This window comes from Meles meles, chromosome 8 (genome assembly GCF_922984935.1).
Source record: "Meles meles chromosome 8, mMelMel3.1 paternal haplotype, whole genome shotgun sequence".
Taxonomy (NCBI): domain Eukaryota; kingdom Metazoa; phylum Chordata; class Mammalia; order Carnivora; family Mustelidae; genus Meles; species Meles meles.
This window is the reverse complement of record NC_060073.1, coordinates 14,860,863-14,876,124: the sequence shown is the minus strand read 5'-3', so window position 1 is coordinate 14,876,124 and position 15,262 is coordinate 14,860,863. Positions and strand designations below refer to the sequence as shown.

General features: G+C 33.3%; 1 protein-coding gene across 1 annotated transcript; it reads left to right on the top strand.

Moving 5' to 3' along the window:
- Positions 1–2,218: 2,218 nt before the first annotated feature.
- On the top strand, positions 2,219–9,661 carry LOC123949584 (olfactory receptor 10AG1-like). The gene is made up of 2 exons (XM_046017119.1): positions 2,219–2,233; positions 8,729–9,661. The coding sequence occupies exon 2, from the start codon at positions 8,729–8,731 to the stop codon at positions 9,659–9,661; it is 933 nt and encodes a 310-aa protein (XP_045873075.1). The 5' UTR covers positions 2,219–2,233.
- Positions 9,662–15,262: the final 5,601 nt, after the last annotated feature.

The following is a 15,262-nucleotide window of genomic DNA, read 5'->3' as shown; positions in this document are numbered from 1 at the left end:
TATTTAACTTTTAAAGTGCTGTACATCTAAGTGGTACAAGATATGAAGTAAAGTTCATTGAAAGTGTAACAGCGGATATAGTATATAAATGCATGAATAGAAAGTATTGACAGGAGATATGGTGCACCATACAGACCATTTTATATTTTATATAGTATGACATTAGAATATTAGAGATCTGGCAGAGATAAATGTCAAATGGTTTGCATTGTATATGGTCTTATGTTGTCATTGGGATCACATATACTAATCTCTATATTAGTACCTACTTATGTATTTAATTTTTTAAAATTGTAAACAATACATGGATGCCCCAACTATATACTCAGAGATTCTAAATCAGTAGTTAAAGAAAGTTGGACACAGAATCTGGGTGAAAAAGAAGAAAGAGAGAAAGGGAGAAAGGGAGGAAAAAAGAAAGAGAGAGAGAGAAGAAAGAAAGGAAGACAGGAAGGAAAGAAGGATGGAAGGAAGGAAGGAACTAAAGAATGAAGGAAGAAAGTAAGGGAGGAAGAAAGAGATGGAAAGAAACGAAAGAAGGAAAGGAAAGCAAAGGGAAGGAAAGAAAGAAAGGAGGGAGAGAGGAAGAGAGGGAGCAAGATAGTGGGAAGGAATGAAGAAATAATGTATAGGCATCCCAGCTGAGAAGATAGTATTTGGAGCCAGTCCAATTATGAACAAAGGATCTATTCATTAAATGCAATTCCAAATTATCCACACATTCAGTGTAACTCTAATTAAAATTAACAACCATTTCTGCATAAGTTGACAGGGTAATTCATATGTAATTTCAAAGGAAATAAGCTAGTCAAAACAAGTTTGAAATAGTACAATAGTGTTAGAAGGATTCACATGAGTTCATCAAGATTTACTACAAAGCTGAAATAATAAAGAGTATGGCATGGGTGAAAAGATAAGACATCTAGATGAGTGGAATGCAATAGTGTTCAGAATTTCATCCACAGAATATAATCAAATAATATTTGACAGTTTCTAAGGAAATCCATGGAGAAAAGAGAGTCTTAAAAAATGATGTTGGATATGAAGAATAACCTTACACCAAAAAAATGAGAAGTGACTCATTCCTTGTACCATATAAAACACCTCATCTCAAAATGGATCCTAGACATTAATATAAAGCCTTATATTATAACATTTGTAGAGAGAGGAAAAGATATTTGTGTGACCAAGGGTTAGCCACAACTCTGTATATGAAACACAAAAGTCAGGAATCAAAGGAGAAGAAAACATGATAAACTGTCCATCGTAATTAAAATCTTAGCTTAGTAGAAGACACTGTCGTGGGAATGAGCCAACCACATACTTGTACAAAACATTTGCTAGACAGCTACCTGATAAAGAGTGGGTATATATCTGGATAGATCCAGAAGATATAAAGATCCTAATAACTCAACATATGAAAATAAAAGAAAAATAAATAAAAATGGACATAAACACATCATCATAGAAGATATACAGATATCAACTAAGTGTATGAGAAATTGTTCAGTAGCACTTGAGATTAGGGAAATATAGCTTAAAACCACAATATGGTCTCATACACCCATTAGAACGACTAGAATTTTTAAAGCATAAAGAGTAAATGACAATAGAAAAACTCACAAGGATGCAGAGCAAATGGAGCCCTCACTCCTTGCTACTAAGAAGTAAAGTGGTGCAGCCATTTTAGGAAAACAATCTGATAGTTTCCGACAAAGTGAAAATTCACTTACCACATATCCCAGAAATCTCACTTGTGTTATATTCCCAGGACGAAAGAAAATATATGTTCACACAAAGTCCTTAATGCAATATTTATAACAGCTTTATTCAATTTATTCCAATACCAGAAATGATCCAAATATCCATCAACTAGTGAATGGAAATACTGTGTACATCCATTATCCTTGCTTGTTGCTTTGTGCTGGAATTTCTGATATATTCACAGTATTTCTGCTGTCCATAAGAAACTAATTTTTTTCATCAAATCTCATATTTAGTGAGCTAGTCTATTCTCCCCAACAAAAAATTCACTGTTAATTCGTCTTTCTTATTTAATAGTTGATGTGCCAATACTATTTCCCTAAGAAAAATTATTGTGAATATCGTTGTTCCTTCCCCTCTGTCATGTACTTTATATTTGTTTCAAAAAATACATCAGCTTATAAAGAATATTGTATGGTAAGCCTTTGGAGAATAACTTCTTGAATGATTCTACCTTATATTTTTAGAAGTTATACCCATTCAAAAGATGGATGTTGCCTCTTTCTGATTTAAAATTTAACCTATAATTAATCTAAGAACAGATGAACAATGAAACCTTAACGAAAATGTTATTTGTGAAGCTTTTGTCATGGAAACACATTATTTAAGTTTCCACCCCTATATTTTAAACTAGTGGAGAGAAATAGCCATTAGGAGAAATTAGAACTAGTTATCTGAACAGGCTCAGAACTTTTTTTTTTTATCTTTCTGTTCTGCTTTTCTGTTAACCATATTTTCCATTTGTAGAAATGATTTGAATATATGGCAGAATCATAGAGTGACATCCCCAGAGTTTTATGCATTTTACTAATGCAAAAATATGAATGCATCCTTGTTTTTTACAGAGAAATAATGAGACAATTTTTTTATATTGCTCAAGAATGGAATCACCTATTCTCTAAATTTTTTTGACTTTATTAATTCTTTTGGTGGATAATATTAATAGGAATTAAAATAATTGTGCTAGAAACATTCACTGCATCATTTTGCCAAGTCTTTCTGTTTGAGAAAGATGACGTCTGAAAGGAGCATTATTACACTGCCGCCCAAAAGCGGCGAGAAGTTCCCATTAATGAAGCCAAATTGTGTTTGTTTTCCTTCAGATGTTTCCCACTAACTACTGCCAACTCATTTGGATCCATTTTCAGTCATACTGGATTAAGTGATGAGTGAGGCATTTTTTAATCTCTCTCTTCTTTAACATAATGCTTGTAGGAACTAATTTATCTTTGATACACGCTAACTTACCTAGTTAGTTCTTTTGTAATCTAAATAGATATGGTTCCAATATCACTTTACAGATACAACACCAATGAATTAAGACCATGATTTCAGAGCTCAGAATGTTAATAATAACTGATGATCAAATGTCTATATGTCGTGCCAATCTAGAGAAATAATGGAAGAAAATTCACCAAGAAATTTGGCTTTGTAACAGTTATGGAATGACTCTGTTCCAGTATTCCATTGCTGCATAAAAAAAAAAAAAAAAAAAAAAAAAAAAAAAAAAAAAAAAAACCCAGCCAACCAAACAAACAAAAAAACAACACAGAATTTTTAACTTAGAGTATTATCAGCTTATTGTATCTCATAAATGTTGAGGTTAGGAATGAAGGCAGGGGACAGCGCGTGATCGTTCCATCTGAGTGAGTATCCTAGGGTTTCTTATGAACTTAATATCTGTGTCCTTTAAACTTGTATTCCTTTTTCTTGAATGAAATTGAATATTCTTTCATATGTTTAAAGGATGATTTCCCTCCCCTTTCTATAAAGTTTTACTTCATTTACTTGACCTGTTTTCCTTCCTTTCTTTCCTTCCTTCCTTCCTGTATTTCCTTCCTGCCTTCATTTCTTCCTTCTTTTTTCCCCTCTTTCTTTCTTTTTGGAATTCTTTATATTTAAGAAGACGTTATTTGTAATGGCAAATAACACTATCTGAGATACTATGTTTTATCAACATTATTAATAGTATTTTGATTTTACTTTTGGTTCAACTTTGTTTCTACCACATAGAATTACTTATTTTTATGTAGTTGCTTTCTGTTTTGTTCAATTTTTATGTCCTGCATTTTTAATCTTTTTTTTTTCTTTGGACAGAGAGAAATCACAACTAGGCACAGAGGCAGGCAGAGAGAGAGGAGGAATCAGGCTCCCTGCAGGGCAGAGAGCCCGATGTGGGGCTCGATCCCAGGACCCTGGAATCATGACCTGAGCCGAAGGCAGAGGCTTTAACCCACTGAGCCACCCAGGCTCCCCATCCTGCATTTTTAATCTTGAGCCAAAGCTACATAAGCTTTCTGTGCTTCAATATTACAAGAACTTAAAATAAATTATAAAATTTTAGAACTCTTTCATTATCTTATCTTCTAAAATATTTAAACGTATGGCTCATTAGAAGATTTCCTTACTGTAGTATGATGTTTTACTGAAAATCTCTATTTTTCCTTCAAAGCTTTCCATGCTGTCCCAGTAACATCTATTTTTTTTTTCATATGCTATATTCTTTTTTTTTGTTTTGTTTTAGCCTTTTCCTTTTTTTATTTCTTATTTTTTATAAACATATAATGTATTTTTATCCCCAGGGGTACAGGTCTGTGAATTGTCAGGTTTACACACTTCACAGCACTCACCATAGCACATACCCTCCCCAATGTCCATAACCCCCCTCCCCAGTAACATGTATTTTAAATATCTACGTCTTGCCAATTTGGTAGGTGAGCTTTTATTGAATGATAAATTCTCATTCATATTTGAGCCATTTTCTATCTTTCTACTCTATGGCATCAGAAGGTCTCCATACCCACACCTGGACTAGTATTACATGGCTTCAAACCCTTCGGCAGAGCTACCTGTTGGATGTACATCCTCAGTAACACCTGCCTGGCCCTCCTCTCACGCTGAGCTCTGTCACGTCTGTCTTCCCTGTGCGATCTGTCGCCCTCCTCCTCACTGCCTTCCATGTTCTCCTGCATGTGCTCCTAATAGTTCATAATTAGTTTTCCTAATCACTCTCTGTCATCACATTACCATAGGAGTTCTCTCTCTTGGAAGTATTTTCTCTTTCTAATCATAAACTCGTAGAAATCACTATTTATTAAATACCAAGAAGCAACATCCTATTTTTGAGGAATTGAACCCAAGCCATGATTTTTAAACAATCTAAGTGTTGGAAGTCATTGTCTTTTCCAGAATTGAAGCTTAGAAGACACCCTTTTCCTGGCATCTTTCCCACACAGTTGGGAAAAAAATCAAATAATTATATTATATGTTGTTTGGTAGTATTTCCACTTAAAAGTGTCTTCAGGGGGTCTCTGGGTGGCTCAGTGAGTTAAAGCCTCTGCCTTTGGCTCAGGTCATGATCCCAGGGTCCTGGTTTCAAGCCCCGCATTGATCTGTTCGGCGGGGAGCCTGCCTCCCCCCACCTCTCTCTCTCTCTCTGCTTCTCTCCCTACTTGTGATTTCTGTCGTCAAATAAGTAAATAAAATCTTTAAAAACAAAATGGGTTTAGGCTGGAAATAAAATTAGAGGAAGATGACAAAATGCTGTATTAAAAAGAATTTTCCCCTACTAAAGGTCATATTGGTTCCAAAATTATTTTTTAAGATTCTATTTATTTATGAGAGAGAGAGAGAGAGAGAGAGGGAGAGAGAGCATGAGCAGAGGGAGGGGCAGAGGAAGAAGCAGACTCCTTTGAGTAGGGATCCCAATGTGGGGTTCTATCCTGGGACTCCAGAATCATGACCTGAGCCAAAGGCTGAGAGTTTAATAGAGTGAGCCATCCAGACATCCCCCAAAATTAATTTTTTTAAACTAGATATAATACATCCAACAGCTAGCTCTCAGGCTGCCTTGGTGCTCATGAAGTCAATAAAATAACAGGTTAAAATATTATTTGTCATCAGGACATTTACAACTATTACACAGGCAGAACCATGAATATAGAGAAGAGTAAGAAAAAAAATGGTTTAGGAAAGTGACATGAGTGAGTCTAACAAAAACAGAACCTCTATATGGAGTATTCATAACAGTGGATGAATTGGATGTATATCAGTTTTGGATGGTCTTAAATGATATTGCTCAGTACTCTATTCATAGTAAAAAATAAGGTGCACTGTGTGCATTATTCCATGGAGAGACTGAAGAGAAAGTATTCTGGGTAGAGTGAGAGCTGTCTGGAAAAAAATGTAACAATCACAGAATGCTAAAATGTTACTTGTAATTAGAGATTTAAGCATGTCTGGTTGGAGAGAACCCTTAGTGTAAAGATGACTATCTTTTATTTAAAGAGCACTTTATTTTTGGAAAGAACAGAACAATTTATAGTTGAATGTATTTGATGGACTAAACGATATCATTTAAAGTAATATGAATATTTAAATCCTCTACAGTGAGAAAAAAATCAGCATCATCCCAACTAAGAAAGGTAAATATGAACTATTTCATTCTGTTGGAAGCTTCAGTCATAATATGTTCAAGTTAAAAAATTAATATTTAATATATATTGAAAATGTGTCATATTAAAGCAAGTCCTACCTATTTTTGATATTAAATATAATTTATAGTTAAATAATATTAAATAGTGATATTAAATCTCTTTGAAATACTCAAAACTTGAATAACTGATATATATTCTGTAAGTATGGTAAACACATAAAAGAGTCAAATTTAATTTTGAGCCAAGACCTGGTAATGAATACACATTTATTGCTTAATTTTAGTCTTGATGACATTGTACTAAAAGATTTTAAAATAAAATAATTCAGCTAATACAATCACAATTTTATGGGAATCCAAGGAATATTTTATTCTTCAAAATAAAGAAAAATGGCCTTATAATTAATTACAGGGTTTCACTTGCTAATCAATAGTAAATATACAAACATAAGTATAGTCAGTAGAGATGTTAATATGGCAACTATCAAACTGATTTAGAGTAATATTGCCTAGTCCCTCAATCATTTGGATATTTCCAGAGAATAGAAGCTTGAATTTAAAAAATGGCTATATAAGAACATCTTTTTTTTCTCGATGAGTAAATAATTAAACATTTATAGGAAAGGAGAATAATATACATAAATTTGTGAGAGACACAGAGTAAATATTTGCTCTTTCTACTCTGTTCTCTCATGAGAGTAGCATATTTAAATCTTACATGGTTCATGTTTTATCTTGATGATTTAAGTGTGAAAAAGTAGGGTTTGTCCAACTAGAAATTAGATTTTATTCAGCACTGGAGGCTGTTATATTGAAATAATTAGAGAGAAATTATTTAAACTAAATGCTGCCATTCTATAAAGTGAAGCACAAACATTAGACCCTCGTTCTTTCTTGCACTAATTCTTTTATCCCTTTAAAGAGTGATGATTCTTAAGTAGCATCTACATCTTTGGTTCATTGTAGAATCAAATATTGAGCACCGTGATACATATATTGTATTTCTTTTTTTTTTTTTTGATCTGTATGCATCTCTAATAGGAAAGAGATTACAGCCCTTCCTATCAGATACTTTAGTGTCAGTGAAAAAAAAGCAAACAAAAGGAATTTAGCAAATTGCAGCACTAAGTCTTGAACACTTACGCATCCTGTAGGCAAGGTTAATAGTTAAAAAACTCTATATACTGGCAGAGAATTCAGGAGAATTTGCAACTTGAGTGTTTATTTGTTTTTCCTAATAAAATCTTTGAATTTTCTTTTCCTTCTTGGAAATCTGCTATGTATCCATCACCCTCCCAGAATGCTCATGAATCTTGAAGAGTTCTTAGGTTAGTCATGCAACTGTTTGAGCTGAAGTACTTCCACCTATAATGTACCATGAAGACACCAACGTAGAATTCAAGATCATTTTAGACTACGTGAGAGATCTTATTGCACGTTCTTGGCCAACACAATGGTCACTTAGTTAAAATCACTTTTGTCCTTTGTTTTCTCAGATATTTTTAATGGTATAATGTAATTGTCTTTCTTGTTTAAATTTCTATATTGTCCACCTATATCTCAACTCATGAGATTATTGAGTCTCTGTAGGTCTTGTTAATTACTTATGATCAAAATACACTTGCTCACTCTCTAGCTAAGGTATATATTCTCTGTCTTTGGTATTTATAGAAACTATTAATATTTTAAAATGCTTTGTAGCATTCCATTATGATTTTTTATGATTTTCATCACTGACATATTATTAAAATGAAAATTCTTCGATGAAAATGGCCAATGGCAGGTAGCAAGTCACTGGAAGATAAATTTCCTAGGCAGAGTTTTAGAAATAATATCATCAATGTAATTCCTTTCATATTGTCATTCTTAGTTAAATAATCAATAGGTCCAAAAACACTCAAACATTTACTGCATCTTTGAATAAGATAAATAAAAGATCTTGCATTGTAATACCTGATGACCATATTGTTTATTTTATTTTGATAAATAAATGAAACCAGATGGTTTCAAATAACATGCATGCATGAATAGTAACAGCTACAGCTGTACCATGTGTAAAGAAAAGCATGCCTTATACTTGGAAGAGTGGAGAAATTACACACACAAAAAAACAATAATTTGAAGTATGATGGTATTATACCACTGAGAAAATGTGATGTAAAAGTTTCTGTCTCAGCATTCTGTTTGTTAATATGAAGAAAAAAATGCACTAATTTGGTCGACACACAAACATACAACAATTCAAAATTAATAATTCCAGAACATATCACTTTCATCCAAACCAAACCTAGCCTTAAATATCAAATACGTTGATGTATTTAGAATTTAGCATGTATTCTCCATTAGACTTCAGTTGTGTTCTTAGAGCCCAGGATGTAAAAAGCTGGAAATTAGTAAACAATAGAAATTGTATGTGCTAATTCCCCCAAGTCCCTTTATTCCATTAGAAATTAAAAACAAAACAAAACAAAAAAAAAACCTGGAAAACAGCCCTTAAAAGATAAATGGCTAATTTTATTCTTTTCACAGATGGAAAAAAACCCAGCAGAAGTAAATCTCACTTCAATGATGGAATTTATTCTTTTGGGATTCTCTGATTATCCCAATCTTCAAATGTTTCTTTTCATAATATTCTTCTTTGTCTACGTGATAATTCTGATGGGAAATGGCATTATCGTTCTCATAACCAGGGTTGACCAGGCTCTCCAGACTCCCATGTATTTTTTCCTTAGTAATTTTTCCTTCTTGGAAGTCTGTTTTGTATCGGCCACTCTTCCCAGAATGCTCACAAATCTTTGGACTCAAAAAAGAAGTATCTCTTTGTTTGCCTGCGCAACGCAAATGAGTTTTGTGCTTATTCTTGGAAACATAGAGTGCCTCCTTCTGACAGTGATGGCCTATGACCGCTACATTGCCATTTGTAACCCTCTGCACTACCTTCTCATCATGAACCACAAGGTCTGTGTCCAGCTGGTGGCAGCCTGCTGGATCACTGGTGTTCTAGTCGAGATAGGACAGACATGTCAGATTTTCTCTCTGCCATATTGTGGGTCCAACCAAATCAATCACTTCTTCTGTGACATTCCCCCACTACTCAGTCTGGCCTGTGGGGACACTTTCCTGAATGAGATGTTAGTCTTTACAGTTGCTGTGCTCTTTGTTATGATCCCTTTTCACTTGATTCTTGGATCCTACAGTAAAATCATCTCTACCATCCTGAGGTTGCCATCAGCAACAGGACGAACCAAAGCTTTCTCCACGTGCTCATCTCATGTCATAATCGTGGCCATGTTCTTCGGATCCGCAATCATTACATATTTACGGCCCAAATCTAAACATTCTTCCAGAACAGACAAGTTTCTCTCTCTTTTCTATACCATCTTCACCCCAATGTTTAACCCCATGATATATACTCTGAGAAATAAGGATGTCATGATAGCCTTGAGAAAATTGTTGCCTTGAAGTTTAATGTATTGGTTGCTGATATGAACTCATTGTCAGATTTCTTATTTAATTCTGCCATTGTGCAATCAAAAATTAGTATTCAGTTTGTTTTCCTACCTAACTATACATTAATTACCTGCACTCATTGCTGAACTTACTGTTTTTTGCTGACTCTAATATCAGGATTATATCCACAAGGTGGTCATGCAAATTAAGAAATTAAGAAACTAAGTATCCAGCCAATTCCATATTCAGGCCACCACTCTACTTCTTCTTCAAAGTTACTAGTAACTACTAGTTACTTTTCACTAAAAAATGTAATTTTTCTTATCTAGTAATTGTTGACATATACTTTTTTCCACCTAAAAATTATAGTCTTTTATTTTATTTATTTTATTTTATTTTTTTACTTATAGCAAATGGACTTTATTTCAGGAACTTGCAATTAAAAGATGGTCTAGTGAGTGTTTTTGATATTTTCCCTTTTATGTAATAGTCTTTTTTCTTCTCATGAAATTATTGGATTGTAAATATAGTAAGCCTTTGGAGAATATTTGCTAAATATCTACATGCTTATACTTTAATGAGACATGTTACCATTCATCAAACTGAATTTTCTTTGTTATGATTTTGAGAACACCAAAGGAAAGACTAAAACAAACAAAAGCCCTTTGATTATGGATATTTAGAAATTGATAAGATGGCAATGCATCTTTTACCATCTGCTTTTTTGTGTGTGTGTGTGTATAGTCAGCCTGATTTTCTCTTTGACATATGCTTTTTCTATATGGCTGAATCATGACCAGTGATGTTTTGATAACTTCTTACCTTACATTTTATTAATGCAAAAAATGAGTGCACTGTGCTTTTCAGACATACAATATGTATGGGAATGAACTACTTTGTTCCCAAAATAAGATTACTTGACTTAATTTTTTTTTATTCTTTTGGTGGAACATATAATTCTGATTAATATAGCAGCGTTTCTGATATTTATTGCATTAGTTTGCCAAGTCCTTCTGGATGAAAGGAGGATAAGTGAGAAAAGAGAATCATTATACTAAACAAACAAAAGTTACTGTTAAGAGGGAAAAGTCTTGTATTTCTTTAGACGTTTCCCATTAAAATACAGAAAACCCATTTGGATATATTTTGAATAAAACTTGGTTGGAAAATAATGCAGTCTGTATACAGTTTTTTATTGTTTTAAGGTATTTATTTATTGTATCTCTTCTCTATAAGTTTAAATAATATCCACAATTTATAAACCAGTTAGTTCTCTTCTTTAAAGAGGTATCATGGCATCAATAAAGACATCTAAAAATACAGAACAATTAAGGTACTCCTTTCAGAGAAGAGAATGTTCAGAGAGCAACTGTGACTAAAACATATTAACCATCTAGAGAAATAATGGAAGGAAAGGTAAGACTGTTGATTTCATAACTATTTGGAAGTTTCCTGTTTCAGTTTTTTACTGTTGCCTAACAAATCACACCCTATGTGACACTGACTAGGTCACTAAAGGAGTATTCAGATGGTAACTGGTCTGATCTGTAATGTCTAAAATAGCTTTGTACTATTATATATTATTTTGTGTTACCGTATGATATCATTACAATCGTGGATTTCAGAGAAACAAAATCTAGTTGTTATGTAACTTATATATACATTGGAAGAAGCAGTTAAATACTTAGATAAATGCAGTCAGTTGAGAGCATCGAACTTGGTTTCAGCTCATGTCATGATCTCTGGCTTAGGACTCTACACTTGGTGGAGAGGCTGCTTGGGGATTCTCTCCCTCTGTCCTTCCCCTCACTCGTGCTCAATCCCTCTCGCTCCAAAATAAATAAATAAATAAATCTTTATGAAAAATACGTTAATAAGATAGTCTAAAATTATGAAGAAAATCATGTACAGTAAAGTGATTGAGATTGCATTTATAATAGAACACTTTTTAATTTAGTTTGGTAATCAGAGGTTAAAGAATATTTTCCATCAGGACAGGCACTGAGGTTTCCTTTTTTTTTTTAAATCTCACCAATAGGACTCACCTACAGAAAAGAATCTTGCATATTATTAAGTTAAAAATGATAAGTGAAGACAATGAAGAAATGATAAATGCAGAGAGGAGAGGAAGGGTTCCACACTCACTGGTTTATAAAAGGTTCAGCACATATACATGGCAATAAGAAAGAGATGTGTTAGAATATGAGTTAATAGGGCGCCTGGGTGGTTCAGTGGGTTAAATCCTCTGCTTTCAGCTTGCGTCATGATCTCTGGGTCCTGGGATCTAGCCCCACATCGGGCTCTCTGCTCAGTGGGAAGCCTGCTTCCTCCTCTCTCTGCCTGTCTCTCTGCCTATTTGTGATCTCTATCAAAAAAATAAAATCTTAAAAAAAAGGATATTAGCTAATAAACATAATTATGTGTAAAAATATTGAAATGTGTCTTTCTGCAATTGAGACCAAGAAAAAGATTGTGTCTTACAGTTTGTGTTCATCATTTTACTGGCAATACTAGATTCTGCAGTGACAAAGAAATAATGTGAGAATTGGAAAGATAAGTATTAAAGTAATTATTGGTAAATTATATAAAGGTAGATATAGAAATATTCCAGAATCTGCATTGAAATTATTAGAGTTAATAAATTAATTCTATATATTGCTGAATGCATAATCAATAAACAAAATTAATGTATTTCCACACAAAAGAAGCAAACATAAGTTAATATTAAAGCGCTATGTAAATTGGGTCAAATATATCAAATTCTTAAGAGAAATCTAGTTAAAAAAAAAACAAACATGCAGAAAGTCTACCCAGTAAGCTATAAGATAATTTGGGGAAAGTTTTAAAGAAGTAAAGTAAATGGATTGCAAAGACATGTTCATGGATTAAAATTCAAAATTTTTCAATAATTGAAAATATTAATAATAATTTTCAGGTGTCAGTTTCCCTCAGTATGAGCCACGAAGTCAATACAATACAATAAAATCCCATCTGTATGTGTGCAAGATGTGTGTTTGTAACGTACCACCCTGGTTCTAAAACTGTTGTGGAAATGAAGACAGCCAGCAATAGCCAAACCACTGCTGGAGAGAAGTCGAGTGGGAGCAGCTACTCTGTGGGGCATCATGACACATTATAAACTGGGAATTCAGACCAGAGGAAAGAATTCAACAATTGATAGAGACCAGTGGCACATAATAGAGAGCCCAGTACATACCAAGCTCATGGACTCACTTGAATATGTAAAAATTACAGAATAATATAGAAAAGGTGAGTTTTATAAATTGTACTAATTTAATTAGAAGTGAATGTATTTTAAAAAATAAACCCATACCTCACACTATTTATTTTTTAAAAATCCAAGTAGTTTGTACACCTAAATATGAAATGCAACATAATAAAGCTTTAAAGAAAATAGGACTACACTATGACCCAGCAATTACACTACTAGGTATATATCCGAAAGATAGAAAAATACTGATTCAAGGAGGCACATGCATCCCTATAATTTTTTCAGTATTATTTGTAATAACCAAATTATGGAAAGAACCCAAATGTCCATTGGCTGACAAATAGATAAAGAAGATATGGTACAAATATACAATGGGATATTACTCAGCCATCAAAAAGAATGAAATTGTACCATTTGTAATGACATGGATGGAACTAGAGACTATGATGCTAAGTGGAGTAAGTCAGCCAGAGAAAGACAAATATCATATGATATCACTAGTAGGTGAAATTTGAGAAACTAAACAAATAAGCAGGGGAAAAATAGAGTTAGAGATAAATTAAGAAATAGAATTTTAACTAATAAAGAGCAAACTGATGATTACCAGAGGGGTGGTAGATGGCGGATGGCTGAAATAGGCAATGGGATGGAAGAGTATATTTATCATGATGAAAAAAATAAAATAAAATGATAAAAGGAAAACAAGAAAATTGATCATAGTATGCCAAGCCATAGAAACTCTTCTGATGCTAGAATGTGAATTGTTACCCTATTTAGAGTCTGCCTTCATCTAGAGAATCCTCCTCTTAGGTATGAATCCAGCAGAATTGCATACACATGGGTGCTAGGGATCCTCTAAGAATGTTTATTTTAGCATCCTTCATGATAACAAAATTATCAAATCAAAATTGTAACATTAACTGTAAATTTCACATGAAGGAAAATAGATATCTATCAAAATGAACAACACAATTATGTACAACCTGAATGAAGTCTATCAGTGAACAAAATAAACCATAAACATAGTGTACATGTCCTTTTAGGTAATGTTAAAGGACAATATTTGGGAATGCTTACTGATATAATGGCTCCCATTGGGGAGAGGAATTACAAACATGAGCAAACTAGGGTACAACAGGATTATTAGAAGAAAGAAACCATAGTTTCTTAATTATGGGTCACAAAATTGTACTGTAGTAAAAATGAAAGATGTTCTTAATTTTGTTAAGAAACTGATATATCTAAGACATTGTTTCACTTTTTAAATTATTGTTAATTTTTCTGGTGATGGTGATATTTAATTGAATAAAGAAACACTCAATTTTCTGTCTTAAGGATAGGATAGGTATTAGGTCAGTCTATTCCAATGGGTGATGGGCATTCAATATGTCCCAGCTTGTAAGTAACTGACATCTTATTTAAGGCAAATCATGAATGAAGTGCCCATTTACATATAAACATGAAGGAAGTCCCTCAGCAATATCAAATCAGTGACAATAAGGAGTCTAGAGAGCCAATGTATAGGAAGTATGCCATAGTGAAGAGAAGCAGGCTTAAAATACAGAAAGGAAAGGCGGTTTTGAAAACAAACTGTCTGGACAAACATAAATGCACCATTTTGACAAATGGAAGCCGGGAATTTTCACAAATAGCCAAAGAACTCTCAAAAGGAAGAAACAAATGTAATTGCAAATAGAAGTAGATATTGGGTTTGCAACTTTATGCATGATAATTTTATCTCCATACTTAGCTAGAAGTAGCCTAAAGAAGAAAACAATTTTGACAGGAAAGTTTCTTTCTCTCTCTCTCTCTCTCCTTCTTTCTTAAATATTTTTTAAATGCTTATTTCTGAGGTAGTTTACATTTTGAACCAGCTGGATATTTTCCCTGAGGCCTGAGTAGATGATGTAACATAAAACCATCTAGATTTTTGTCAGCAGACATGGCATGCTTCAATTTCCACAAAATTTAATCTAGGAACAGACCACTCTTCTTCTAAAAATGGATCTCACTGCCTAATATATTCAAGAACCAATACCATGTTCATGCGATAAAACATGTGACACGTTTTTCTAAGGTTGTGGAGGACCTAGACCAGGATGAATTACAGAATGAAAGAAAAGCAAAGAAAAGCAAATCCATACCAATTATTAAGGATCTAAAAACAAAAAGATTTTTAAACTATTTTCCTGAAAGTAATACTAGACAACAAGTTGACAACACATTTTCTCCACCTAGGGACTCCCCCCATAGTGGGGGAGCTTTTTGCAAGAAGAACCTAAGAGAAGGACAGGTCATCTACAGAGAAAGTTTACAAAGTAAACTCAAATGATTGCTCAACAGAGGCAGTCTTCTGGAAATCAAAATGATACACGAGAGAA

Coding starts and splice junctions, on each gene's coding strand:
- LOC123949584 (XM_046017119.1), top strand. CDS start 8,729: ATGGAAAAAAACCCAGCAGAAGTAAATCTCACTTCAATGATGGAATTT.